The sequence below is a fragment of the Euleptes europaea genome, chromosome 4, assembly GCF_029931775.1.
Source record: "Euleptes europaea isolate rEulEur1 chromosome 4, rEulEur1.hap1, whole genome shotgun sequence".
NCBI classification, from domain to species: Eukaryota; Metazoa; Chordata; class Lepidosauria; order Squamata; family Sphaerodactylidae; genus Euleptes; species Euleptes europaea.
This window is the reverse complement of record NC_079315.1, coordinates 43,946,902-43,974,760: the sequence shown is the minus strand read 5'-3', so window position 1 is coordinate 43,974,760 and position 27,859 is coordinate 43,946,902. Positions and strand designations below refer to the sequence as shown.

Here is a 27,859-nt window from a genome sequence, read left to right as displayed (position 1 = left end):
GGTCCAGTTGCCAGCAAAACAACACAGCTGTTTTTAAAGTGTTTGTTTGTCAGTGCCAACCAGATTTAGTAAGGCATTGTAACTGCAGGATAGTGTCTGCATTTAGTGCTCAGCAAATATTCCTGAGGGAGGGGCATATTGCAACCCCTAAAGACGCCATCTGTAGAAACAGGACCATTTGAGAGTGGGGCCAGAACTTTTGTCTTCAAAGTCCTTCAACAGTTCTGCAGTTTCATAGCAGCTGCTTGGTTGTTGTTGTTGTTTTTGCTAATTGTAATTCTCTTTTAAAAGTTTGTATAGCTTCATAATATACCCTGGGTGTCAGTGTTGACAGAACAGTGATGTGTGTATGTACTTAAGTGGGAGAATGACTCCTAAACAGGAGTTTATCAGGAGAAAGTAAAGGGCCACCCTAGTCTAGTATCACTAGTATGCTTATGGTAGGAAGAGGTTGTAATTAATTATTTGGTTGGGAAGAATTTCAGTTTCTCACCTGCTTACTAGAAAGATAATAGCATGAATAATCCAGCAGCATGGCTTAGTAACAGCTTCAGAAGCTCAGCCATAAGCAATATTAATCAGTCTACTACTTTGGAATAAAAGTTTATCATGCTAACAAAAGAGCAGCAAGGTTGAGGTCCAAGATGATATTAGACAGTTTCCAAACACAAATGCAGGCAAGGCAGCTTCTCATAGCTCTTTTTGGAAAAGTCATAATTGAGGACTTCTGAGTGCTGATAAACACATAATAGACACTTCTTACACAGAGCCGCCAACAGTTTTTTGCACAGATATATGGTAGCCTACAATGAAAACTATAAGGATAGTGAACAATTAATGGATCCAGTTTCCAATAAGAATGCAGGCTGACACCATTTCAGACCTGAGGAGTTTAAAAATCTACATCTATTACTGAAGAATATTCATGAGCCTTCACACTCCAGCAACCCACAGATGCCAAAAGATGGCCCTGCCTTGCATCAATGGTGCTGAAGGAGGAAAGTTTCCATATGTAAAAATAAAAAAGAGATGAACACAATCCCTGACATTCAAGAGTAGAGAGACAATTTTCTGGTAGAAAGATCTAGTCTAAGTCTGGGAGGAAAAAACCCTCCAGGGGGAGGGCAAGTGAGACTTCTATTTGGCTTCTTTTCTTCAGCACCTTGGAGAAGGTCCTAGCAATACAGAGACTGAGCAATTCATCCCTCCCTTCAAGAATACCTTGAGACCATTTTGAATATCGGAACCGTTCTTACTAGGCTTGTGCATATCGGTAAACCTGAGCCGAAAATAAAGCTGAAAATCAGCGTTTTGGCTAATTTCGGCATTTGGGTTTACTGGCAAAACCCCCCCACAGGAAATAGCTGAGCTGAATAGGCGATTCTTGAATATATATTCAGCTTTTCGAGTTCGGTTATTACCCTCTCGATGCAAGGAGAGCTATCTCCTTGCTTCCTAGCTTGCTGGGACTGCCTACCTTTGTTTGAAAACAACCTAAACGGGGAGGGAAGAGGGCCATGAATTCCCAATGGGCAGTCAGTGGCCAGCTCTGGAAGAACAGTGTTCTTTGGCCAATCACAGAAGCTGGAATTCTTTGTGCTTAGAATTTTCTGTGCTTAGCCAAAGACTATAAAGGCAAATCTGGTTCCCAGACCAGGCCATTACTCACAGAGGTTTGAGAGAGTTTGGTGGCAAAGCTTGGCTTTAGCTCCTGCTGCCTGATTCTCCCTCTGCGTCCTGGTGCCTCATCCCGACCTGCTAGATTACAGCCTGCTGCTTGGATTGGATTGCTTCCTGCCTGCTGCCTGGAGGAGAAGACATTGAAGGGTTTGAGATTATATCATTGTTTTTATTTTCAACTAGTTGTTGTATTTGGAGCTTATTTTCTAAATTTGGCCACAAGCCAGCAGCAGGCCTTGCCCTGCTGGTTGGTGGTGTGGGTTTTTTTCCCCTAGTTTGAGGGGCTGGTTTTATTGTTTGGGTGGTGGGAAATCCATCCATTTAAACACTGTTTGCTTGCTGTGTCCCAGTTCAACCTTTGGGATTTGGGGCCTATTTTTCTGAATTTTGGTGGAGTTGTGTCCTTGCTGTGTCACAGTTCAACTGCTTGGATTCTGGGCCTTCTGTTCTGAATTTTGGTAGATGCCAGCAGGCCTTGGCCTGTTGGTTGGTGGGGGTTTCCTAGTTTGAAGGGCTGATTTGATGGTTTGGGGGGGGGCACCGCTTGGTTATTGTTGTCATTGGTCTCAGTTTGTTTAGAAAGAGGTTTTTTCAGGCAGTTTGGTGTCTTCTAGTGTTCTCTGGTCTGCGGATTATAGCACTGTCTTGGAGGTTTAGCTGTGTAACTTCACAAACACAACTAGCTTTAATAAAGACCTGTTAGGAACTTGTTGAGTTACATTTCCATCAAATGTAAACCATAGCTGTAGGTCTGTAGTTTCTTACCAGTTAGGTCTTTAAAAGAGCAAAGGCATTGATTTCCAAATAGTTAAATAGCTCAAAAATTTATTGATTGCCTATCCTGGCCTGCTTTGTGCCCTGCTGGCATTAAATTTACAGTTCCGTGGTTAGGTAAGCAGTTCCTTGCTGAGAAAACTCCTCCTGGTTCCTTGGGAATCTATTGGCAAAGCACAGATTTAGCTAGGGTTGAATATATCCGCACAGTGTAGGTACTTCCTCTTTTTTAAAAGGTTCCTAATTCCATCTCCAGGACAGTGTGAGAGGTTAAACTTAGACAGGTCACCAGGAACTCATCCCCAAGAGCTGCCCCACCCACACAGGTGACTACAGGTGCTGGCAATGGGCGGGAGTCTGCTGCTCAGGCTGCCCCTCCTCCTCCTGCTGTTGTCGAGCCTTCGCAGCAGAAGGAGGAGCAGCCTGAGGGGTCTTTGGGGCTGAGCTTCATGGACACGAGTCTTTCGGAACTCACCCCGAGGACCAGTAGGGTGGTGGAGGAGATTGCAGAGGTGCTGGGCCATCCTTCTCCTTTGCGTCCTTCACAACCCAGCAGTCTTTCCCAGGGGAGACAGGAGGAGAGGGTGGAGGAGAGCAAGAGAAAGATATGGAGGTGCACCCAGAGGTGTGGCCATCTCAACCCCTTTCCCCTCCACCATCTTCTCCTGCATCCCTTAGACACGGTATGTCTGCCCTGAGCTCCTTTAGGCAGGCTGCTCCGGTGGCGCCCACAGCGGCTCAGCTGCATGGGTGCCCCCTCACATTCTTGGTCTGGAAGTACTTCCTGATGGTGGAGGATCCACGTTTTGCAGAGTTCCAGCTGTGTAGGGCCCAGGTAAGTTGAGGGAGAGACCCTCATCATCTCTCGACCTCTGGACTCTGGAACCATCTGATGAAGCACCACCATGTGGTGCTTCTTCAGGGGGGGAGAGAGGCTGTTGCACCAGTGGCCAAGGAGCCAGGAGCCAGCCAAGGTGAGAGTCGATCACTCACCTCACCTTGTGCTCTCCCCGCTGCATGCAGTACAGCGACTCTGGTAGGGAAGGGACACCAAGCAACTATGTCTGAGATGCTTGGTGAGGGTGGCGCTAGTAGGGTGCCAAGAGTTGGGGTTAAGGCCGCAGTGAGAAGGCTCACTCGTCTAATCAGCGAGATGATCACCTTTGATGGGCTTCCCATCAGCATAACAGAGAAAGTTGGCTACCGAAGGGTGCTCCATGACCTGGCTCCCTGGTACACGGTCCCTACTTGCACCATGATGAGCAGGGCCGTGATACCCTCATTGTACAGGGCAGCCAGGGCATATGTGAAGGCAGATATTTCCTGCACCACAGGGAGAACCATGCACTTCACATCTGATCTCTGGAATAGCCTTCAGTCGCAGCATCGGTACCTCTCCCTAACTGCACACTGGTGGCAACCTGATGAGATTCTGGGTGGGGGTGTGGAGAGTGGCGCTAATCAGGGTGAGGGCAGGTGGGCTGCCAATCATCAGGCTATCCTCCACACCGAGGTTTTCGATGTGGTGCACATGTTGGCCAACATCGCTGACGCCATCAGGCACCAGTTAGCATTCTGGGTAGTGCATGCCTCTGGTTCAAGGAAAGCCCACAGCGACTATGCAGCAAAGCTAGGGCACAAATCCGCTTTTAATATAATTAAATTTTTAAGAACCAAGGGAGGGCATTTCTTTCCAGCTGCTCTCAAGCTATACCAAGCAAAAACGCTGGCCAAACTGTTGTATGGGACCATACTGGGACCACCATCATCCTGTTTTGGCCCACTTGAGCAGATCCAATCAAAATTTTTAACAGCTGCCCTCCCCTTACTCTGTTGCATATCCAGCGCAACTGTACTACTGGAGACCCTGGAGAGCCGTTGCCAGTCTGAGTAGACAATACTGACTTTGATGGACCAAAGGTCTGATTCAGTAGAAGGCAGCTTCATGTGTTCATGTGAGACAGGAACGGTGAAGGTGGAGGCAAAGGTTTGTCTTGCTTCCATTCCCCTGTGGCTCAAATTAAATCTTAACCCTTAAGGCTTGTCACCTTTGATCTTGCAGGACAACTTCCAGTCCTTATGGCTTAAGGCAGTTTACAACAAAATAGAAAGGCTGCTCTTCTCTCCACTTTCCTTGTTGGCGCAAGGTAAAGATCAGGCAATATGCCTTCTGAAGCAAAGGGTGAATGACATAGAACATCAGGCAGATCTCAGGAGATCACCGTTTTTCCTATCACTTGAAAAATTTAGGTACATAGTCTCCCCCGCAGCATATCTTTCCCAATTAGAACTTATCAATCATAGGAAAGCTTTCACCCTCGCTAGTTGCCAGGTCTTACCATTGGCAGTACTGGATGGAAGATATAAGAAGGTCCCTATAGCAGAAAGGCTTTGCCCTTGTGGGTCGGGGATATAGAAACTTCAGAACATGACTTGATCTACTGTTCATTCTATCAAGAAGTCCGCACTTTCTCCTATGTTTAACACTTTCCCTGACCAACCAGATGAGTTTCTGGCTAAGAAGCTCCTAACTGATGAAAAATCACAGTTTACACTCTTGACTGCTAAATTCTGCACTGCAGCTATTAAAATATGTCGTACCCTGACAGGATAAGAGTAACAGAAATATTAAGGGGATCACACCAAGTTATACAATGTTTATATACATTTTATTCATACATGTAATATGTAATTTTTAGGCTTAGATGATTTGTTGTGGTGGTTCTCTTATTATCTGCTGTGGCTGTTTTTTGTTTGTTTTTTGCTGGTCAGTGAACATATTAATAAATTATGTATGTAAACATATGTATGGACACAGTAAGATGGGGCAGCATTTTAAACATGGTAACACAGCAGAAACCAACAGAGTGGCTACCACAATAATGAAACTACTTTAAGTGTATCCCCTGTAACTTTCACCTTTGCAGGGGTGGGAGGTGGGAAGAGGAGAGCTGGTGATGATGAAAGGCAGCCGCAGCACCAGTTTTCACCTGGTGGACTGTGTGACAGTGTGCGAGAGTGCAGGTATAAGCTTTCAAGAGTCACAGCTCCCTTCATTAGAAGTTGTCATTTTGGATTTATTTTTTACTTATATTGTAACTTTACATCTAACCTACATTTGCCATCGCTTTGTACTAAATTCCCAGTAAGTGGATCTTTTGATCTCACAATCAGTAACTTTCTACAACAATGGGAAAACATGTGGGAAGCAAGAATTACATTTCCATTTACAAAAATAAAATGTTATGGTGAACGTATTGGGTTGGCTCCAAAGCTTTGATCTGCCAAATTTCATGACAGTTTATGTCCCCCTCAGAACATCATTTGGGGGAGTGCAGTGAACTGCAGCATGATGGTGAGGTGGGAAAGATCTGTTATGCAAGCAGAACATAATATGGAGACGGGGTTGACTTAGTGGTAGAACATCTGCTTGGCATGAAGAATGTCCCAGGTTCAATCTCTGGCATCCTCCATTTAAAAAAGAACATAAGAACATAAGAAAAGCCATGCTGGATCAGACCAAGGCTCATCAAGTCCAGCAGTCTGTTCACACAGTTGACAACCAGGTGCCTCTAGGAAAGCAACAAACAAGATGACTGGTGCAGCAGCATCCTGCCTGTGTTCCACAGCACCTAATATATCAGGCATGTTCCTCTGATCCTGGAGAGAATAGGTATGTATCATGACTAGATCAGGAAGGAAGGATCAGGAAGTAGGTGATGTAATAGACCTCTACTGGAAATCCTGGAGAGTTGTTGCCAGTACAACTAGACAACACTGACCTTGATGGACCAATGATCTGATTAACCATAAGGCAGTTTCGTGTGTTCATGCCAGCTCTGCTTGTGGGTCTTTGAATGAACCCCAGTGTGTAGACTCTTTGGATTATATTTAGTGTGTAAAATATTTATATCCTGCAATATTTATATCCTGCAATTGCTTGAGGTAGTTTCCAACAAATACTATAAATATGATAAAAACAAAGTTGTATGCATCATAAAAACAATCAGACAGCCAGTGAGGTATGAAAATCCAAAGATGACCTAGTTGCCCTTTAGTGCAATGATCTGCAATATGGTACTCAAGGGAAGATCTCCTGCTCTGTTTGCCACATCTAATTCCTGTCCAAGACCAAGAGGCCACAGGTACAGATGGATCGGGAGCTCCTGAACTCAAGGACCATTTCAGATCTTGGGTGCCTGTCTGAGACCCCATGCCTTCACCTCTGGCTGGCTAAGTACAGAATGGAGCATAAATGCTTCTAGTACTGTCTAGATGGATGTGGAATGGTATAGTATAGCTTGCTGGGCCCACAGAGGCTTCCTCCCCTCCCCATGGCTACAAGAGAGCCCAGTGCAGCTCCTGGCTTTTGTTGCAGTGCTGGAAATGAATGAGTGGGAGAAAAGAATCCTTCTTGCTCCCCCCGCCAGCACTGGTCCCCACAATCTGGTTGGTTAGAAGCTGGCAGGAAAGTTTTAAAAGGGTTGCTGAGCTGGCACATGTGGAGGCATGCAGGTGGGTGAAATGGCTCCTTCTCACCCCTACCTCTGTACCAGCTGGTTCACCTGCTTTTAAAACTTTCCTGCTGGCTTCTAATTATTCAGACTGCAGGGAGAAGAACTACTGGAGCAGTGTAGTGGGGAAGGAGGATTTTTCTCACATAACTGCATGTCTTCAGCACTGCTGTTCCCTGCCCTCTCCTCCTCCTCTGCAGTAACACTGCATTTGGATTTTTTTTTAACCCCCACACCTTTTTATTAGAGGTTTAAGATTCTTCTGCAAGCCCCCAAGTTTGAAGAAAAATCTCTCTTCTCTCCATGTGGACCCAATTTGTGGATATAAGTATCTGCAGATGAGCCCACATGTGAGTATTAGAATAATTTCTATAGCATAGCGTATCTACTTTAAAGAGATATAGATAGATATGTATATTTTAATAACACGGCTATGTTGCATTAACAAACACATTTCATTTTTTTTTAGGAAGATGGTCTTTAGTTCTTCGTGTATAAAGTGCCACTTAAAAAAGATTAGATACATAATATGGTGAATCTACAATCAATGTATCAATAATATTATACCAGTTATCCATATGTTTTAGTCCTAATACTGACTTTGATATATTGTATATTTAGATGGGAGGAGAGTTTTCAATCTGGTTGACAGAATTGCATTTTTCTGAAGACAGCTCCATCACTCAGTCATTTTTATCTTAGTTGTAACTCAGTGTATCAAGAACACTAAAGATGAAAGAAATAGTGATATCCCTTATTTGCCAATTTTTCCATTAATCATTCTAACATTCTCCCTTAAATGACAAAGAACTGTCATCTTAATTCACATAAAATAGAAGCTAATCCCAGCTGAAAAGGATAAAATTCTGCTTACAATGGCTTGGACTGAAATAAACCCTCATGTGGAACAGGAAACCATTTCCAGAAAACTGGGGGACATTCCAGAGGGATTTTTAAGTGAACCAATGTGGTATTGTGATGGACTACCCCTGGGGAGAGCTGAGCTCAATCCCCTATTCACCATTTAATCCGCTGGCTGACCCTGGACCAGTCATCCTCTCTCAGCCTAAGACACCATACAGGGTTGCTGTGAGGATAAAATGAAGGAAGGCAGAATAATAATGATGATGATGATGCTAATAAGAATAAGAATACCCCACCCTCCCCCAGTGAACGAGGCTTAGGGCGGTTAACAACATGTAAGTATACATAATATAAATAAAGGGCGAAAACGCACGGTCGCTTTAGTCTCCTTTATTCCTTTCAGTCAGGATTCACCCAGGATCGAACACAGTTCGGCAAAAACGCATGCGTTCGATCCTGGCTGAATCCTGGCTGAAACAGGGAATAAAGGAGGCTAAAGGGACCATGCGTTTTCGCCCACAAAGTTAAAACAATCTAAAACATAACTAACTGATAAATCCTGTGATGATGGCACCCAGACTACTCCACCTGAGGGAGAATGATATAGAAAGGTGCATCAGTGCACTCAGTCTAGGGAGGAAGAGGAAGGATGGAGTTGGGCAGACATGTGGGGAGGGAAAACACAACTAGGAAAAAGGGAAGAAGGGCCAAGGGGGGGGGATGAAGGAAAAGAGGGGGATAAGGGGATAAGGAGGCCAGGCTTGAGATGTAGTACCATTCGTTGTCCTCAACCATAAGCCTGGTGGGTCATCTCTGTTTTACAGGCTCTGTGGAATTGAGTTAGATTCCACAGGTCCTGGGTCTCATTGCATATCACCTTGGAGATCCTTGGAGGAGGGACAGGATAAAAATGTAATATATTTTCAGGGGCCACTGAGATTGCTGATAGGAGAAATCAGTGACCAAACCTACCACTGGAGAGTGCAGACCTACCTTTTGAGCAGGTTTTCAGAGGCCACATGATATTAAATTTGTGATTGGTATATAAATTGCACTTAAATTGTTTTGGGTCTCTACAGGAGCTTAAAACTAGTAACTGAAGCATGTGTTGCTATATTGACAACAAAGACTTTTGTGTAAAAGATTCTGGCCCCAGCCAAGTATGTGTCCAGCAGCCAGTGCTGCAATCCCATTGGTGAGTAAACACACACACACACACACACACACACACACACACACACACAAACCAGCAGCCTAGAATTCCATCAGTCAGTGAGGGGAGGACTGAATCCAGTCTTCTATTTCTTCTCCCTGACAGTTATCAGTGGGAATCTATTGCAGTCCTAAGGGTGAAAGCGGCTTCGCAAAGGAAATGGAAAGAATAAAATACAAATACAAGGAAATTGTGCCACAGCTTTATTGATTACAGTAGAATGGAGCGAGCATTGGCGAGGCATAGAGCACGAAGCCAGGCATCGGGTAACCACCCTGTTGGCTGATGAAACAATCTCCAATCCCAGTGTTGGGCGGCAAACTGGAGTGGCGAATCAGTGGTTCTATTTGGACATAAATCTCTAAGTGGTCCCTTCACCACCTGGGAGTGGAGCCACACAACAGCACCTGAGACGGGCATCCTTGATGGTACTCGTCCTGAAGACCCTTTATGGGGGTCCCCAAAAGGGGAAAGCAGGCACGCATGTGCATCTTCCCCAAACTAGATCTGACCCAATTCCAAAAACCGCCTAAGCTGTGACAAAAGCAGAACAAGAACAAACCATTAAACATAGGGAGAGCGGACGGGTCTGTTGTAGCCAGCAAACACGGCTGGGTGGCTGGGCGAGGATGCCTTAAATGGGCAAAGGAGGCAAGGCAACACAGCATGCCTGATTCATCCCCCCCATTCTCCAGCCCAATCTAAGCTCGCTCCCGCACCCCAGCAAAGGCTGTGTATGAGGGGCGGGCAGAAGAATGCCCTGCCATGCGGAAAACAGGGTGGAAGGGGACAAAGCAGCATGCCCAGCAGGAGCTCCATTTCTGGAGCAGAGCCGCTGCACACAGCCTGCAATGGGTGGAACCAGTGTGTGCCTTTGCCACGTGCTTTTTGGCTATTGGAGGGGCATAGAGAATTTTATGTATGATATCCTATCCAGCTGGAGATGCAAGCATAGAAGCTTACTTCTATGTGTGTACAGTGCATAGCTAGATCAGGGTGTCTGGCTTGGGACCTCTACCTGCAAAAATGCCCCTCCCAGGAGCCACAGAAAGCCACAAAATGGGTTTAAATGGCCGAATTTTTCAGGAATCCCAAATTTAAAGCCGAATTCCCACCTTTACTGGTATAGGGGAATTCGGCATTCGGGTTTTCCCGAGAAAAAAAAAAGGCCAATTAAACCCGAACCCAAATTTTCCCGATTTCCCCCCCGCCCAACAGCCTTACTCTAAGCACACTAATACTAAGGTAAGGAAAACATTGTTAATGGCGATGATACAGAATATCAATGAATCCTCCATATAAACTGTCCAATGTCCTAGTAAAGCTGTTGAAACACACTGTAGTGACTCACTACTGATGAATTAACAACATTTCTTCACCCAGTAATGTATTTTAGTGGATAGAAAGTAGGTAATAACAATATTATTTCTATATAGCATATTTTAGCTTTGTTCCAAACTCCCTCTACCCTCAGCTGTTTTCCCACAGCAATTTACATTGTTGATTGATTAAATAATGCTGCACAGAAACTACTTGGGACTGTAGTGGGTATACAAGTAGGAAGAAGAAAACAAATACATGAAATATTACAGGAAAGCACAGGTTCTGACTCATACACGAGCCTTGTTTGCTGGATTGCGCTGGGGAGAGGGCAGAGCCAGCAGGTTGTGTATGGACGGGGACTGAATGAAGGATTTTTGGCCCTCATTCCATCACCAGGGGGAGATCTGTGGAGTGTAGGGGGTACGCCAGGCCACGGGAGGGAATAATTTAAGTGGTTCTGCTTGAGTTGCAGCTCCTTGGAGGAAATGAGTTTGGATTTCCAGGCACAGTATTGTGCCCTGGAATGGGGAATGTGCAGCATTGGCCAGTTGACTGGACTTCTCATGTTTGTGTGTTCGTGGTGTGCACTGGGATGCCTTGGCACCTATGCTTTGGCATGGATCAAGGCTTCATGAACCCTCAGATGCTCTGGTCATACAGTGGTGAGAGAGCAATTTGGACCCAAGGGCCTAGGCAGAGGAGCTTTCTGACACGGGGGTCCAGTAGTATGGCCTACTGGTAAGGTGGCCATGGTCAGGATGGACTTTCAGCTTCATGACATCTGGCACAACCTGTGGTCGTGGTTACAGAGCTAGGTGTTGGTGGGAGTCGGTCAGGTCCCGGAGGGTCTCCAGCCATCTCTTGTGGCAGTTTGGCATGGGGGCTGGATCCAGTTTGGGGGAAATGCCGGCCTGCGTGTCCCCTTTTCCCCACCTGGAGGATCCCAATAAGGGATTTTGGGGGAGGCCTGGATTGGGACAAGCCCAGCTCAGGGGGCTGTCAAGGGACATGTCCAGCTCGAGGGGCTGTCAGGGGACATGCCCAGTTCAGGGGCTGGCAGAATGGCCTCCCGCCAAGTAGCAGGGGACCACTAAGCTGGCGTCCGTCTGTGTGGGTTCCACATACAGCCATCTCATAGGCTCCCAGCAAGTGGGCTGGGAGGAAAATGCATCAACCAGCAAGGTGGTTGGTCGATGACAAGGATCACACACCAATGCCATGCCAATGCCTGTCGCTGTAACCAATAAAGTTGTGGCCATTTCCATCCAATATCAGTCTTCAGTGTCTTCAGTTGCATGCCAGGGTCAGTAGTGTAATGGGCAGGGGGTTGGTGTTGAATGCCAGGGAAGGGCTGGAATCAGGGTCTGGTAGCCAGCTCTAGATATTCCGCAATTAAATGCTAAGCCAGCAAGAATCCTACCACAAGTCACAAATACAGGAATACTAATGCTTTAAATGGCTTTATGTATTCTTGCCTTAGAATTCTCAGGTTTCCATCCCTTAATATTTTCCTTTCATTTCATACAAACGAGACTCATGCATGTAATAAATATGTTATCAGCATTCTTCCATGCACCATGATGTGTATAATCCTTTCTGATATATAGTATGTGTGTGATAGCATGATAACGGGGCTGAATTTCTCTCTGAGGGTTGGTTAGGTCAGGTTAGACTCAGGAAATAAGATTTAAAGTGAGAACAATGCAGTGTGAAGGGTGATAAAAGAAAATGTTCCCCTTACCCTGCAGCTTCCCTATAGGCAAACAAATGAATAACTAATTCACTGTAACATCTTCATTCAATGTAGTCAGCTGTTGAATATGTAAGTTCTCAAAGCTGGGGTTAGTCAGACATCTAACACATGCTAATGAGGCGACTAAGTTTGTTTCTGCTGATGCTGTTCCCCTTCCAAAAAAATCCCTTTATCTATGCAGCACAGGTTAGAAATGCTGAAGCAAAGCTGCAGGACTGAGCACAGGAAGGCAAGTAAACAAAAATGTGATAGAAGATAGAAAGGAGATGAAGTCCCACAGCAGAATGCTCTTGACTTCAAGATAAAATAATTATCAAGGCTGCCTCGTCTCCCTTGCTCACTGTCCCCCAAGCATGATAAAATACAAACCAAAAGAATAACAACATTGCTAGAATACCAGTTACATTTTAATAGTTGTTTAGAGTTTGCTGATCTACTTTGAGCTATTTTGTTTGTTCATGATATCGAAAATTTTAAAAAAGCTATAAATTAGAACATCTTTCTGTTTTGAGGCTTAAACAAACTGCTACCTCTCACCAGTCATATACTGTTGTCATGTACTGTAAATAAATATTACTCCTATGACACCCAGCTCTGTATTTTCAATCTAAGATTCCAGAAGCTGATGAGATCAAATGTAGTTTACTCTTAACTGAGGGTACGTTAAATTCAGGTAAGACAGAAGTGATGCTGTGGAGAAAGATGATGTCCTGGTAGGGACTGACCTGCCAACTCTGGATTTGGTGAGTTTATCCCTGACAAATCATGTAAAAAGGCTAGAGGGTTATTTTGGACCAAACCTTGCTAATGGAAAAGAAGTTTGGTGCTGTTGCTAAGAACACCCTCTTTCAACTACACCTTACCCAAAATGTGGTCTCCTTATCTTGATTCATCTGACCTAGCTTCACTGATACATGCTACTGTAATATCTAGACTGGCATTTTGTTGAGTTTAAATGTGAAAAGATTGTGATCTTGTGGATTATGGTTCACACACACAAAGACTCTGAACATATACACCGTCATTCTTTCTTTCACTAAAGTAGGCCTCCAACGATATCTAGATGCTTTTAATAATTATTGCCATTTTAATTTACTTTCTATTAACTCCTCCAAATCAAAAGTAGTGGTATTTTCCAAAAGTCCTCATACAAATGGCACATTGGGAAGGATTCAATTGAACAAGTTAAAAGCTATAAGTATTTGGGAATTACTTATAACTATAATCTCAATTGGTCTATACATCGACAAAATACTATTAAAGCCACCAAGATTTCCTTAAATCAACTCAAGCAGTTTTTCTACGCGAAGGGGAATCAGTGTGTTCCTGCAGTGATAAAAATCCTGAATTTGAAAATATTTCCCCAACTTCTGTTTGGAGTTCCCTTATGGCTTGGAACTCTTAATCAAGAAGTGGAGAACATCCAAGCCATATTTCTTAGACAAATATTGGGGATACCTAAATGTGTCTCATATTTCACAATTTGTTATGAAACTGGGCAAAACTTGATTGCCACCAAAGCCTGGATTCAAACAATAAGATATTGGCTCAAATTATATTTTCAAACTGAGCCAGGTTCCCTTTTATATTTCTTGAAAAGTGAACTTCATTATTTCTCATGGGACATATTGATTAGATCTAGACTCTGTCAAATTGGAATTGATTTAGATAATCTTGCTCTGGCCAATGAATCTTACATCTTTAAAAGAATCAAGCAACGTCTCCTTGATGTAGAATTGCAGAATTTTAACCCAGCTCTTCCCCCCATCTGCTCTCCGGCGGCCCTAGGCCTTAATAATGGATCGGGTAAAATGGCTAGGTATCTAGATAACCTAGAGATACCTTCTCAACGCCGCGCTTTTCTATTAGCTAGGGTTAATGCATTCCCATCTAGGATGCTCTTAGGCCGATACCTCCAGATCCCTAGACATGAACGCCTATGCACATGCGGTTTAAACTTGTTAGATACAATTGACCACATCCTTTTAGATTGCCCTTTCTATGTGACTCAGCGGGATAAACTGCTATCTTCTTTGCTCCAATACAAGACATACAGGAGTAATGAAGTGAAATGCAAATTTCTTTTGAGTGACCATGATCCCAAAATTACTGCTACCATGGCTGAATTTCTTACAGGAGTTCTTAAAGAACAAGAAAAGTTTTATTAACCCGACTGTAACTTATATGTATTGCCCTTTGGAGGTATTTTGTTGTTGTTTTTTCTATCTCCGTCTTTGGTATGCCAATAAAGGTTAATTAAATGAAATGAAATGACTCTGAACATATAGCTTTCTTTTAACAAAACAAATGTTTACTATATTATAGGGAGGGTAAACCTGGGATACAAAATAACAACTGTCATGTCGCTCATAACTTGAGGAAGAAGTGTTCATACATAGCAAGTCTCTCTCTACTACAAAACGGCAGTTTAACTGCTGCTTCTTGGAATGCAACTGAACATCACATGACCAGTACCAGCTTAACTGACCAATCAACATTGGCTAAGTGGCCAGCACTGTTCCCTGTGACTATGCAAACAACTATAAACATATAACTATCTTTGTTGTCCCGGCATAGACAAAAACTCGCTGTCTAATTCCCAACACATAACCCTTAAAATGACCTGGAAGCTATCATTAGTGCAAAATGCAGCAGCCTGTCATTGGTCTGGGGGTGGCAGCTTTGAACATATAATACCTCTGAAACATCTCCACTGGAGAGCTAGTATGGGATAGTTGAGAGTGATGGACTAATATCTTAGAGAGCCGGGTTCACAGCTGCAAGGTATACGATATACTCCTGCAGTATATATACTCCCCTCACCTCCGCAGGAGTATATAGTATACCTTGCAGTTGTGGACAAGTTTACATCGGGACCACACAACGCAGCATACAAACAAGAATAAAAGAACACGAAAGAATCTGCAGACTTGGCCAACCTGAGAAATCAGCAGTGGCTGAACATGGACTGACCCAAACAGGACACAGAGTCTTATTCCAAGACACTGAAATACTGGACAATTCTACCAACTATTTTTCCAGATTGCACAGAGAAGCCACTGAAATTAATAAACATCAGCACAACTTTAACAGAAAAGAAGAGAGTTTAAGAATGAATAAGGCTTGGCTTCCTGTCCTGAAAAACTCCAGACTAGCAAAGACTACAGTCCACAATAGCCATGCAGATTAGCTTTGGATTCCACATGTTAACAGATCGCTTCAGGATACAATGGTTCCACATTAACATACCACACCCTAATTAGCACATTACCTTGATACTTACAGGACAATGATCAGCACATTACCTTTGATACTTTTGCAGGACAATGACTCAGCTCAAACCCAACCCCCTTCTGACTATATATATTACTCTTCCAACACACTTTGACACAGAGAGACACTGTCCTTCAGTGTTACTCCTCTGAAGATGCCTGCCACAGCTGCTGGCGAAACATCAGGAAAGAAAATACCAAGACCACGGTCACACAGCCCGGATAACCTACAAGAACTTATTTTGCTCTATTTGTGGAAGTGTTGAAAAGAAAGAGAAAAGGCCCACATTGCTCAACACCAGATCTTTCCCTTTTTCTGGAGGTGATAACTCTTTGGGAAGCTTGGCATCTGTTGGGATTTTCTCTCTCTTTTTTTTTTAATAAATTTTATTGGTTTTTTTAAACTATAAATTCTTCATAATATTAACAACAGTCTAAAAGTAATATCAATGTCATAAATACATAAGTTGCTGTCTTGATTAAAAATAAACATAAAAAATTGGCTCCCCCCACCTCCGTCTACCTCTTAATAAAATATAACAATCCATCGTTAATATATTCTGATCCTAATATTAATCTAATACCAAAATTTCATATCATATAAAATTTTACATTTTGGATCAGGACAAAAGGTAACCTTCCATTTCCCCCAAAAATTATATATTTACACAATAATTCTTCTAATCCTCCCACTATCCCAAGAGTTAATCTCCATCTCCTCCATAATTTTAATCCAATCCCTTTTTTGTTTTTTCTTTTCTGGAACATCCATCCCTTTCCATTTTCTGACATAAGTTTAATAATATCCTTTAAATCTAAATATCATTTAAAATCATATTCAATATATCATCTTATTCTAGAAATGTTTCTATATAATCCATTTTATTTTATAATGTCCAAGTCTCAATTTTTGTGCCATAAAAAGCCATGCCGCCCATTTATATTTGAGTCAATCTTTTAGCCATGGTCTAATATTGCCTTCTGCATTTGTAGTGGATCAGTCAGTTGCAAAAACCTCCCTTTATTTGGGATTTTCTCAATCTTTTTAGAGATCTCTGCAACTACACAAGGGTTCTCCGTAACTACACAAGGGTTGACCATTGGACACAAATCAATTAGCACCTTCTCCTCTCTACTCTCAGTAGAGGTTTCTGCTAGGAGTGTTTCTTTGGGTTTAGAATAACTAGTACTTTCATTAGCTGCTCCTTCATTCATATTAGCTGGTAACCTATTCGATGAAATCAGAGGTTTGACTTTCCCAGTTTTGAAATATCTAAAGAGAAAAATCCCAAAATTCTGAAGAAATTGATGTTTTTCCTGTATCAAAGAAGAAATCCATGAAGAATTAAAATGTAATAAAATACGGTCATGATGAATTGGGCCATGCATCCTTTCGACATAAGAGAGTCCTAGCAAGTAAGCAAACATAAGAGAGTCCTAGCAAGTAAGATAAGTGTCTCCTTGCCTTTGAGTATCAGTCTATCCTGAAATTTATAAATATCAAGGACTATGACTTTTGGAACTACAATCATTGAGATGGACAATTCAGGGGCACGTGATAATCTGGATTGGTCCTTTTTTAATAAATGAGGGGGCTGACTCCGTAAATTTTTTATAGAATGCAATTCTCCCTGTTCCCCCTGTTTTGATACAAAGTCTGAGGTACCAGGCTGTTTATAAAAAAAAAAAAATGGTGTAATGGGTCAAGCTTTTCATAAACTTTACTCACAGTCTGAGTGATTACAAGTGTTTGGAAAACCGAAAATTCAAAATCCTTGAAGCGAATCTTTAAATATTGCTCTTTGGTGAAATCTATTTCCGGTGGCTTAGGTGTTGAGACTAAAGTATCTCTTTCCTCATTAGTAAGACTCGTATCTGTTAACAGTGGAGCTTTATCATTGAGGAGCAAAGGTACATAATGATTTGAGCAGATAGTGGGAGAACCAATATCTAGGAAATCGTCCATTCTAGTTTGTTTCCTTTGGGGTGCTGAAAGTTCCTCGAAAGGGTGATTTCTTTTCCTCCTCACAATAATAACCAATTCTTTTCAATCACCTTAGTGCTTGAGTTAATAAAAGGTGACTGTCTATCAAATTCAGAGTTTAGTGCTCAATTTGTAACAAAAAATCATGTCTCCCTATGGAATTATAGAGCCACAAAAGGGAACACATCCAAACAAAGTAAAAACTCAGATACAGCCTTCACAGCCAAAAAGCTAGCTAAGCTCCACTTTCAAATAATAACAGTTAAACAAAATAAATGAATAAATAATTAGATAAAATACAATATACAGCCTGCAACTATAGTTCAGAGAGGAAGGCTGTTCCTTTCCCCAAACCCAAAGCTAATTAAAACATACTTGTAGTTTTACCAAACATCACAAAAAGGAGCTCAAGCCTGCCAAGGCAGCTATCCTAGTTCAGGACAAAACAGACCCAAATCAGCTAGTCAAAGTAAATAAATACAAGACAATGAAAATAAAAGAAGGTGCAGCTCTTTGGGGAGTGTAGCAAAAAGCCAAAGCCCAGATAACCAGAAAACCAGAGCTGAAATCAAAAGGAAACCAAACAAAAACAGAGCAGAGTGCTGAATAATGTCCTTCTGAGCCAGGCAGGGCAGCTAAGCTCCACTCAAAAGTAATAACTACTAAGTAAAATGAATGAATAAATAAATAAACAAACACAATATGCAGCTGTAGCTTCAGCCACTGACTTGAATTTAAAAAGTGCTGTGGAAAGTTTCCTCCCTACGAGGAGATAGAGTAGAGTCTAATTCACTGTAAGTTGCTGTTTTATGAACTCAGCTTGTTTGCGATTATGTGGGATTCATAGTTGCTGGTGTTATCGCTAAGCCTCTCGCCAAGGCCTCCTGTAATCAAGGGAAGATAACTTGATAGCTACATCCAGCTTCATCCAGTTGTCAGTGCCTGTGCACAGCAAAAAATTATATCTGCCATTGTCTTCTGAGCTGCTTTGATCGGTGGCCTCTCTCAGTATAAGACAGCCCAGTTGCTCAATAAAAATCAAGTTTACTCAGTAACCACAGACTGCCATTTATGACTGGTGAGTTGCATTTAGCTTTTTTATTTTTTGCTATCAAGTCACAGCTAACTTATGGCGACCCCATAGGATTTTCAAGGCAAAAAACATTCAGAGGTGCTTTGCCATTGCCTGTCAGGTATTCCTTGGAGATGTCCCATCCAAATACTAACCAAGGCCAATCCTGCTTAGCTTCTGAGATGTGATGAGATCAGGCTAGACTAGGGCTATCCAGGTCAGGGTCCATTCAGCTTAGCTGCTTATAAATTTACCAGGCTTACCCTATATAGGCTGAAGGGGAAGTGAGATAATAGGTATAACATTAGTTTTCATCACAAGAGACGGGTCCCAATGATAGCAATGACAATAAGTATATGGATTCTCATTGATCAGATAGCAAAAGAACATATACTTTCTATCTACCATAAACCCCTTTTAAACTGGTATATATGGAACAATCTTAAGCAAGTCTACTTGGAAGAAAATCCTATTTTATTCAGTGGGGCTTACTCCCAGGAAAGCATTCTTAGGGATGCAGTAACTGGCTCTAATATATAAAATATACAAGATAACTGACCTCACAACATGTGCTACCATTGAACAAATTAATACACTAAAAGCATTATGATTCTGACCAACACATTTGACAGAGCAGGCAGACAATAAAGTTAACTGGAAACTGAAAAAAGCAATTAGTAAGTAGAATGAGCAAAAATTCATTTGGATATACCAAAACATATTTCTGTGAATGGGCTAGCAGTGGACTGCAATGCCATGATAAACTCTGAACATTAAGTAATGAAGTCTTCTGCAAAGGAGTATTTGTTCCCATCACACTGAGCAATAGCACAGATACCATTTAGAAGTTGCCTTTATTATTAAAGCAGATAATGAGAAAGAGGCAAGGTTTCATTTGCTTAACTCAAACAACATTTCACATTAGGGCCACCCAAAGTCTGTTCTACCAAGATAAAATAGTATATACTAATGAAAATTAATCCTACAGTGATCATTACCAAGAGATATTAATAAAGCTTGAATATGCAGGCAAGCAAAAAGAAACTCAATTGGTTACAAAATACAGTCTCCTAAAAGTATCAAAAGCTGGAATAGTGTAATATTTCAGGATGTGTTTGCTTAATGTAAATGGTTTTGATAACAGCTTTTAGTGGTTTTTCAATTGGAAATGTCAAGTGATTGTTTTAAACCATCACCCCATATCCAGTGTCACAGATTGTCTTTTAAAATCACATCTCAGTCTGCCTCCCCTTGTTAAGTAATAAGCAATCATGATAAGACAGACTGATATGTACAGGACAAAACATGATAACACTGTTAAATAAGCAGTCTAGTTATCCATGTGGTTTATCACTAGGAAAACTGGGAAATGCTATCGCATAAGTGGGTTCTATTAACTAGCCTTAGGATTCTGAAGCAAAAACAGTGGGGTCAATATGTATTTCAAGATCAATGCAACTGTACTACTCAGTTTGATCATTATGTCAAAGACGGCATGAGTTTTTATAATATACTTAATTTGTTAATATAGGTGCAAAAATTTAAAAATTATGAGTAGGCTGGATTGTGCTGAAGGGTCTCTATCACGACCCTCCCCCCAGTGCATGCTGAGGGAGAGATTACTTGTTTTCCAGAATGTTTATTTGGAGCTTTAATTTTTCTCCTTAGTCCTCTTTACTTATTTTACCTCCGTAGAAATGAGACACCAGAGGCTTTTTCAAGTTAACAGCCAAGTAACAGAGATTTATTAAACACTGTACAAGGGATGGATTTGGAGGGAAAACAGTGGTTAGGAAAAGCATAGCACCGGAGCTATTTTATAAATTTCCCTTCAGATAAGGCATAGATCTCAGATGGCTTAGCTGGTACACAATTACAATTCTTAAACTTAAGTTCACAAATTCAGTTCAGTTCCCAGTTATAGATGTTTCTATTCAGACTCTGCTGCCTAGCTATCAGGGAAGTTAGAGATTAGACAATCTCTCTCCCCCAGAGAAACACCAATTTCTCCTCAAATCTTTACCCCACTCCTGTGGCAGTGATTCGTTAACAAAACCCTGTATCTGGAATATCTCTTTCTGAGAGCCTATTCCCTTTTAGTAACCTGAGAAAGGGTTCCCTTTCCTCCCGCTCTCTGCCTGTCACTCCATAGAATTTGTTTCACAATAGCTTAGGAAAAACTGAACCCTCAGGTTCCCAGAGTCAAACACAGCTACTGAACACGCAGGTTACCAAAATTGGAATCAATTCCTTCAGAACAGTGAGAGTGAGCTCCTTAGCTCTGCCCACTCCCTTTCTCCGAGCTTCTCTCAAAGACTAACTGTTTGTTCGTCACAGTCTCCCTATACCAAGTAGGAGAAGAGAACAAGAGAATTATGCATAAAAATAAATAATGAAAGTAGTTTTGGGGTTTTAAAGAAACTTTTTTTATAATAGCACAATGTAGCTTCAATGAAATTTGAAATACATGATGGCTTACTGTCTTCACATTTTAAAGTCAGCTTTATGGATAAACCATTTCCAAAGGGGCTACTAAATATAGAAATACGCAAGAATCTTACCCTGGATCTTTCTTCCAATTTGGTCATCATGACAACAGTTGCACCCCTTTGTTCCCACATCATTCTCCAGAAGTCTCCAAAGGTTTCAGGGAGGGCTCCTTGTGTTGCAACATAGGCATTCTGCTTTCTATAACCATCGATGTAGTTAGCATTGATATAATCACTGCCTGGTATGCCTAGAAAACAAAATAGGGCATACACCTGAAAGTTCACATAATATCACTTTAATTTTCTGCATAAATTCTTTTTCAATAGCTACTTAAAACAATTTATTCTTTGCACCTGGGTACTAAGATGTCTGGATATAATCTACACTTAAGACAAATAACAATGGTCACTCCACTCTTGAAATTTGTGGAGTTGTGAAATTTGCAAGTTGTTTGGTCCAGTTTACTGAATTAACACATGAGACTTGAACAATGAAATAGCTTTAAAAATCAAACAAGTAATCTAATAGTGTGGCTTCAATAACCTTTTCTACCAAAGTAAACTCTAATGTCACTAAATAAGTGTTTAATGATCATTTAGGAATATATTATACAACTCCCACCCCATAGCTCTGATCCCTGCTGCTTTCTTCCCTCCATCATGAAAATTGCCCATTTACTTTTCCTTTTATTGAATTAGTTACCAGATCATAAGAGAAGCTACCATCTTATCCCGTGACTAATAAGTTCTTTCAGGAACTTATGCTGAGGGACTGTCACAAGTTTTTGGATGTACAAGTATATAATGGCTAGGTTTAGACATAATGCAAAAACATGGTCGGTTTTAACTGGTTAGTTTGTGCAGCTCACTGACAGTCACTCAAATCCTAGTTGGCTCAGCAAAAACTGGCTTTACATTCTTCTCTCTGTGTCTGAGAGAGTGCTGACACAACACAAACATGATTAAGACTAGTTAGCAAACCAACTTCAAATCTTAGTTTATTAGTATAATAGCCTGTGTTAAGACAAGCACACATAGGTCATTTATGCATGGTTGCTTTAACCTCCTTTATTCTCTGCTTTAGCCAGGATCAAATTTTTCAGTATGCACGTTACCTCATTCCTTGGAAGCTCAACACTGTTTCAACACAAAACGAACCTGGCTTTTCTCATTCCTCTTCTGGCCCAAATGAAAGTTCATCCTGGCTCATTCCGGAGTCACAGAGCATGCATGCTCTGTTCTCGGGTTGAGCTTCGCCCCACCCTTTTCCAAACCCCTCTTCAAGGCAGCAGCAGATAGCCAAACAGGGGAAGCACAGAAGATTGGCTTCTCTCACAGCCAACCACAAAGCAATGTGTAAAGAGGCAGGGTTTCAAGTGCTTCCTGAGAGCTCTTTCTGAGCAGAAGGCTTTTTAAAACCGAGGCTTGGATTTCTTCCCGCCCCCTTCTTTCGGATTGCTCTGTTTTCTGTTCTTAAAATGCCTTTTTATGAGGCAGTTGGGTCTAGGGGGGAAGGAAATCTTCTCTCACAAGGTAAGCCAATCACAGAGCAGCATTTAAAGGGGTGGGACTCGATTTGAACTTGGGAGATTGTTTTTCTGTATTCATGCCTCTATTAGCACACAGTTTCGTCCGTGATCATTCAGGCCAATGCATAGTTTTCCCCAACCCGGGTTACTTTGATCCTGGCTGAAACGGGGAATAAAGGAGGTTAAAGCAACCATGCATAAATGACCTAAACATAATTAGTTCAATTAAATCATGGTTTTGTGTGCTGTCTGAACTGAGCCTATGGTCGGTTATGCATGGTCGGTTTAGCCTCCTTCATTCCCTGTTTCAGCAAGGATCAAGTTTTTGAAAATGCACATTACCTCATTCCTTTTTGGCTCAACCCCGTTTCAACCTTAAATGAACTCGGCTTTTCCCATTCCTCTTCTTGCCCAAGTCAAACGGTCTTTCCTAGCTCATACCAGATTCAGAGAGCGAGCATACACTTTCCTCACGTTGAGCTTCCTCCTCCCCTTTCCAAACCCCTCTTCTGCTCTGTTTGCTGATAGCCATATAGGGGAAGCAGCAAAGATTGGCTTCTCTCACAGCACAGTGTGTAAAGAGGCAGGGATTCAATTGCTTCCTGCTTCCTGGGAGCTCTTTCTGGGAGAAAGAAAGGCTTTTTAAAAACAAGGTTTGGATTTCACCCCCCCCTTTCTTTCAAATGGCTCCATTTTTTGTTTTTTGTTCTTAAAATGCTTTTTTATGTGGCAGTTGGGTCTGGGGGGAAGGAAATGTTTTTTCACGAGTTGAGCCAATCACAGACCGGCAATTAAAGGGGTGGGACTTGATTAGAACTTGGGAGACTGCACGGGTTTGTTATATATAATAATACTTATTATATAAGTATATATTATATAGGTATATGATAGTTTTAGTAGAATGTTGGAAATATATTCATTTTTATCGTGTTCTTTAGGAGATGAAGATGTTGGTAAAATTAAATATTATAGATGTATAACAAAGCTAAAAACTGACTGTTTAGTATATGACTGTGACCAGCAAATGACCCTGCTGGAAGAGGAACTCCTTATATGGTAGTAACCAGGGAGTATGCAGCTGAAGGAGCATGCAGCTGAAGTAGATGTGTAGTTGTGCGCATCTCAGAGAAACCAAGTCATATGTAGTTGATTTTAGACAGTATAAATATATGCAGGGAAAGGCTTGAAAGTTAGATCTCTCTCTTTGGAATAAGGGAATCTCAAAAGATATTGGCTTTGGTATGTATGAACTTACTTATATGCTATTCTAGATAGTGTGAATCAGACTCTTTTCATTAAATCAGACTTCTTTAACTGTTATATTTTAAGCATTGGATTTTAAAACTTAATAGTATGTAGAACTTGCTTGTATTCTTGTATACAAAGACTTACTTTTGTGAGTAAATTAAGTTGAGTCCTGCTTAGTAGGTGACTAACTGAATAGTATAACATACCACTTCTCAGGAAGGGGTCAATTCTAAGAGCATAGCCAACTGAAAGGCACTGACCGGCTTCACCAGAGTTCACAACCCTACCTCCTCATGCACCACAACATTCCAGGGTCCGTGTGTGTGTGTGTGTGTGTGTGTGTAGGTGTGACAGACAGGAGGCTGTCCTGCCCCTGAAGGGAGAAACAGCCACTCAGAGGAGGGCTGTTCCAACACCCAGTCACCTTTCAGGAGGGAGAGGGAATGTTGGAGGGAGGCACAGAAAGAGTGAGTTGGGTTCTGTCTCCGGTAGACAGCAGTGACAACTCAGGTCTGGCTCAGGAAAAAGAGCAGACAGTGTGAGGGGTAGCTTTTCCTGGCAGTGTGGCAGAGCTCCATCTCTGGGACAGAATAGAGTGCCCCATTTATTAGGTCTGTCTCTAGGAATCAGCAGACCTTGTACCATTGAGTCTGACTCTTGGTGAAGAGTGGGCTGGTGTGGGTGGAATCCTGAGTGTGTATGAGAGGATCCAACCTAGTGGCTAATCATTAATAGGCTGTTTGTGTCTGAAAGGTTAATGAAAATCCAAACTACTCTCTAAAGCTATTACTGATCTAATTTTAAGTGCCTCAGCCAGGTTGCTCCTTTGTCAGCCTGGAGACATGTGCTGCTGTTCTATTCCTTGAAACTATCTTGTAAATAAATAAATATTCGTTGTTGTTTCTGTTCTAATCCTGCCTCAATAATCTCTTTAAACTATTTGTGCAGTATATATACTTACCTCACAGCTGCAAACCCAAAGCCTATACACTCACTACCATTAGAACACCTGGTAACTGAGGGGACGGTATCTAGGTTAAAACAACCCTAGATTCCAAAGAAATCTTTGGAGGCTGTGTGCATACCCTCAGGGGAGAAAACTGGCTTGTCACAGTTGGGAAAGTACACTACCCTTACAATGAAGTTGAAGCAAAGCTACCTGATGAACAAAAACATGTAGTTGCAAGCACTTGGTAAACTATGCTACTTCAAACTACAGATCAGGATTTATATGCATAAGTGATATTATCATGATCAGCTGAACGCTGATGTTGGTAGCCAGTGTGATGTAGTGGTTAAGAGCGGTGGACTCAAATCTGAAGAACCAGATTTGATTCCCCACTCCTCCACAATATCAGGTATTTGAGGGGGGAGAAACTTCCTCTTATTACAACTATGCCCTCCAGTTTAGAGAAGAGTCCAAAGTGAAGGAATTATTTACTTACATAAGGAAAGTGGCAATACATGGCCTGGAATAGCCATGGCTGAGCAGCAAAGCACCTGCTTGCATGCAGAATGTCTTAGGTTCAATCCCTGGCACCTCCAGTTAAAAGGATCCAAGGGTAGGTAATAGGACAGACTTCTGCCTGAGACCCTGGAGAGCTGCTACTAGTCAGAGAAACTACTGATCTTGATATATCAGTTGTTTGATAGTAGGGTTACCAGGCAGTGCCTGGCAACCAGCAGGAGGGTTATGGGGGGCAGTGTCCTGAGAGAAAAATTAAAACAAAAAATAAGGCCTTGCCTACTTACAGGAAATTCTTACCATAGAGTTCATGGTGATTCCTAGAGCTACCCAGAAGTGACAAAGGGTAGCTCGAAGAATCACCTGAAACTCCATGGTAAAACCGGAAGTTTCTTTTAAATTTTTCTTCTGCTGCCACTTCCAGGCAATGGGATCCTGGCCCCACCAGGGCCTTGGCAGCCCTATATGACCGTATAAGGCAGATTTGTGTGATCATGTGAAGGAAGCCTAACTTGCCTCTGGTTTCCCCTGCCCATCAATATCTTTCTTCATTTACTTTAAGTTAAAATTTAGTGGGGGAAAATAAGCAGTCTGCAATTGGTGTCACTGATCTCCTTTGGATATAATTTCATTTCTTTTTTTGAGATTTCAAATGTTTGGATTTGCATTGTTTTTGTTGTTGCTTTTTGTTGCTTTTAGTTGATTTATATACAATTGTTGCAAAAATAATGTTGGAATATACATCCCAGTTAGTGACAAGAATTTGGTGTAAGGAAATAGAAATTAGTGTAAAAAACAAACCCTCATGGATTCATTTCTCAAAAGGAAGAAAACACATCCACATGGATATATTCCAGCTGAAGCAGACAGCATTCTTCCTGTCGTCCACTCCAGATACAGAGAATCCCAATGACAGAGGTATTATAATTTAGGAATAAACCAAAAGGGTGGTTTACTTGCTGGTCTGATGTGATCATGAATCACTAGAGAGATGCAAAGAGGTGGACAGTGTGGCTATTTCAGTCGTGTCAGCTGGCTCAATAAATGAGCCATTCAAAGTAAATTGAAAACCTGAAAGCATAATAGAATAATCTCATTAACAGAACTTTCCTTTTGCTAAAAAAATATTATTTTCCCATGTGCCTAATTTTTCATTCTACTGCTCAATTATCTTTGAAGGCAACTACCGACCTACTGTGACCCTATTTAAATTCCAATACAGTTTGGAAAGGATTTTTAAATTGTATGGATTATTTATGAAGTTTGCTTTGACCTGCAATATCATCCTTGGTGACCCTGAACAACCATGAAGACTTCTAAAATCTGTATAAGTAGCTCCAACTACATTTAGAATTTGGACAGCATTTAATGTGGTAGGGAAAGTAATTATTGTTTGTTCAAGAAAAGTGAATTCCGTCTAGTTTTCTAAAGTGACTTGTGCTTGAGTTCATGTCTGCCACATTCTTGTTGTGCATACCTGGTGTACAAAAATGTACAGGCTTAGATTCCCTGGAAGCCATGAGACTCTCTTTGATAGGCTGGATGCTGAGTACCAGTTCAGGGGGGAACCAAAACAATCATGATTTTGGTCTAACAATAGCCAGGCTCTGCTCCTAAACCTCCAGGAATTTCCCAAGCTGCAGTTGGCAACCCTAATTCCAAACAGGGTAAATGTTTGTAAGGAGTTTAGCTGAGGCCCACAGACCTGGGAAAAATTATTTTGGCTACAAACTGAAGATCTTATATGAAAGACATGGAAGGCCTTCTACCAAAGAGTAACCAGTCAGGGCTGCCAATAGCCACCATGGGCCCCCAGACAAATTCCCCCTGGGCTCCCATGTATGATCCAAACCATGTCTCTAATTTTGTAATTTTATATTTGTACACACATACATATGTGTCCCCCCTCTTGGACACATACCTTAATGTGGTGAGGGGGGATTGTGTCAGCGAAACTGAGAGCAATACCATAATTTAGACTCTGTCAAGAGGCTAAATTCCTAGCAGACTCACTCAAGGTGGAATGGTCACAGCTGACACACCAGACTACGATGCATCTTCCACCCTTTCAGAGATCAATGGCCACATCAGCAGAAGAGAAGGGACAGTTCCAGCGGTGATTGGGGTGGAAGAATCATTGAAGAGTAGCCACTGAGCAGCAGCAGTAGTGGAAGGTGACACTGGCAGAGGGTCTATCACAGATGATGGCAGTGGCACTTAAGCTAATCCTGGTTAGTACTGCGCAGAATAAGGAAACGGTAAACCACTTCTGATCATCTCTTACCTCAAAAATCCTATGATGAGACAATCCAAAATAAGGACATGGGATGGCCTAGGCTAGCACAATTGGCCCTGGTTAGTATTTGGATGGAAGACCACAAAGGAAGTCCAGACTTGATATACAGAGGCAAGCAATAGCAAACCACCTTTGAACATCTTTTGCCTTGAAACCCCTATAGAGTCTCCATAAATCAGCTGCGACTTGATGGCACTTTCCACCACCGAGTAAATCAGTAAGAAATCTATTTTAAGTTTACCCTTGTACGTTTACCTAGCACAAAAACAGGGGCAAATTGATTGTGTTGGGGTGCTGGCTGAGAAATACTGGGATCATTGGGACTGACATATTTTCTAAAAAGATTACGTCATTTGTCATATAACATGAAGCTTAATGTCTAC

The 27,859-nt window shown here is 41.8% G+C and overlaps 1 protein-coding gene across 11 annotated transcripts in view; it reads right to left on the bottom strand.

Annotated features, from left to right (window-relative positions):
- Positions 1–27,859, bottom strand: part of LOC130477124 (receptor-type tyrosine-protein phosphatase delta) — a 619,168-nt gene that overhangs the window by 67,302 nt on the left and 524,007 nt on the right. For all 11 annotated transcript variants that reach the window (XM_056849115.1, XM_056849116.1, XM_056849118.1 and 8 more), the window contains one exon: positions 21,011–21,186. In XM_056849115.1, coding sequence (XP_056705093.1) covers positions 21,011–21,186 — 176 coding nt within the window. The remainder of the gene's footprint in view (positions 1–21,010; positions 21,187–27,859) is intronic.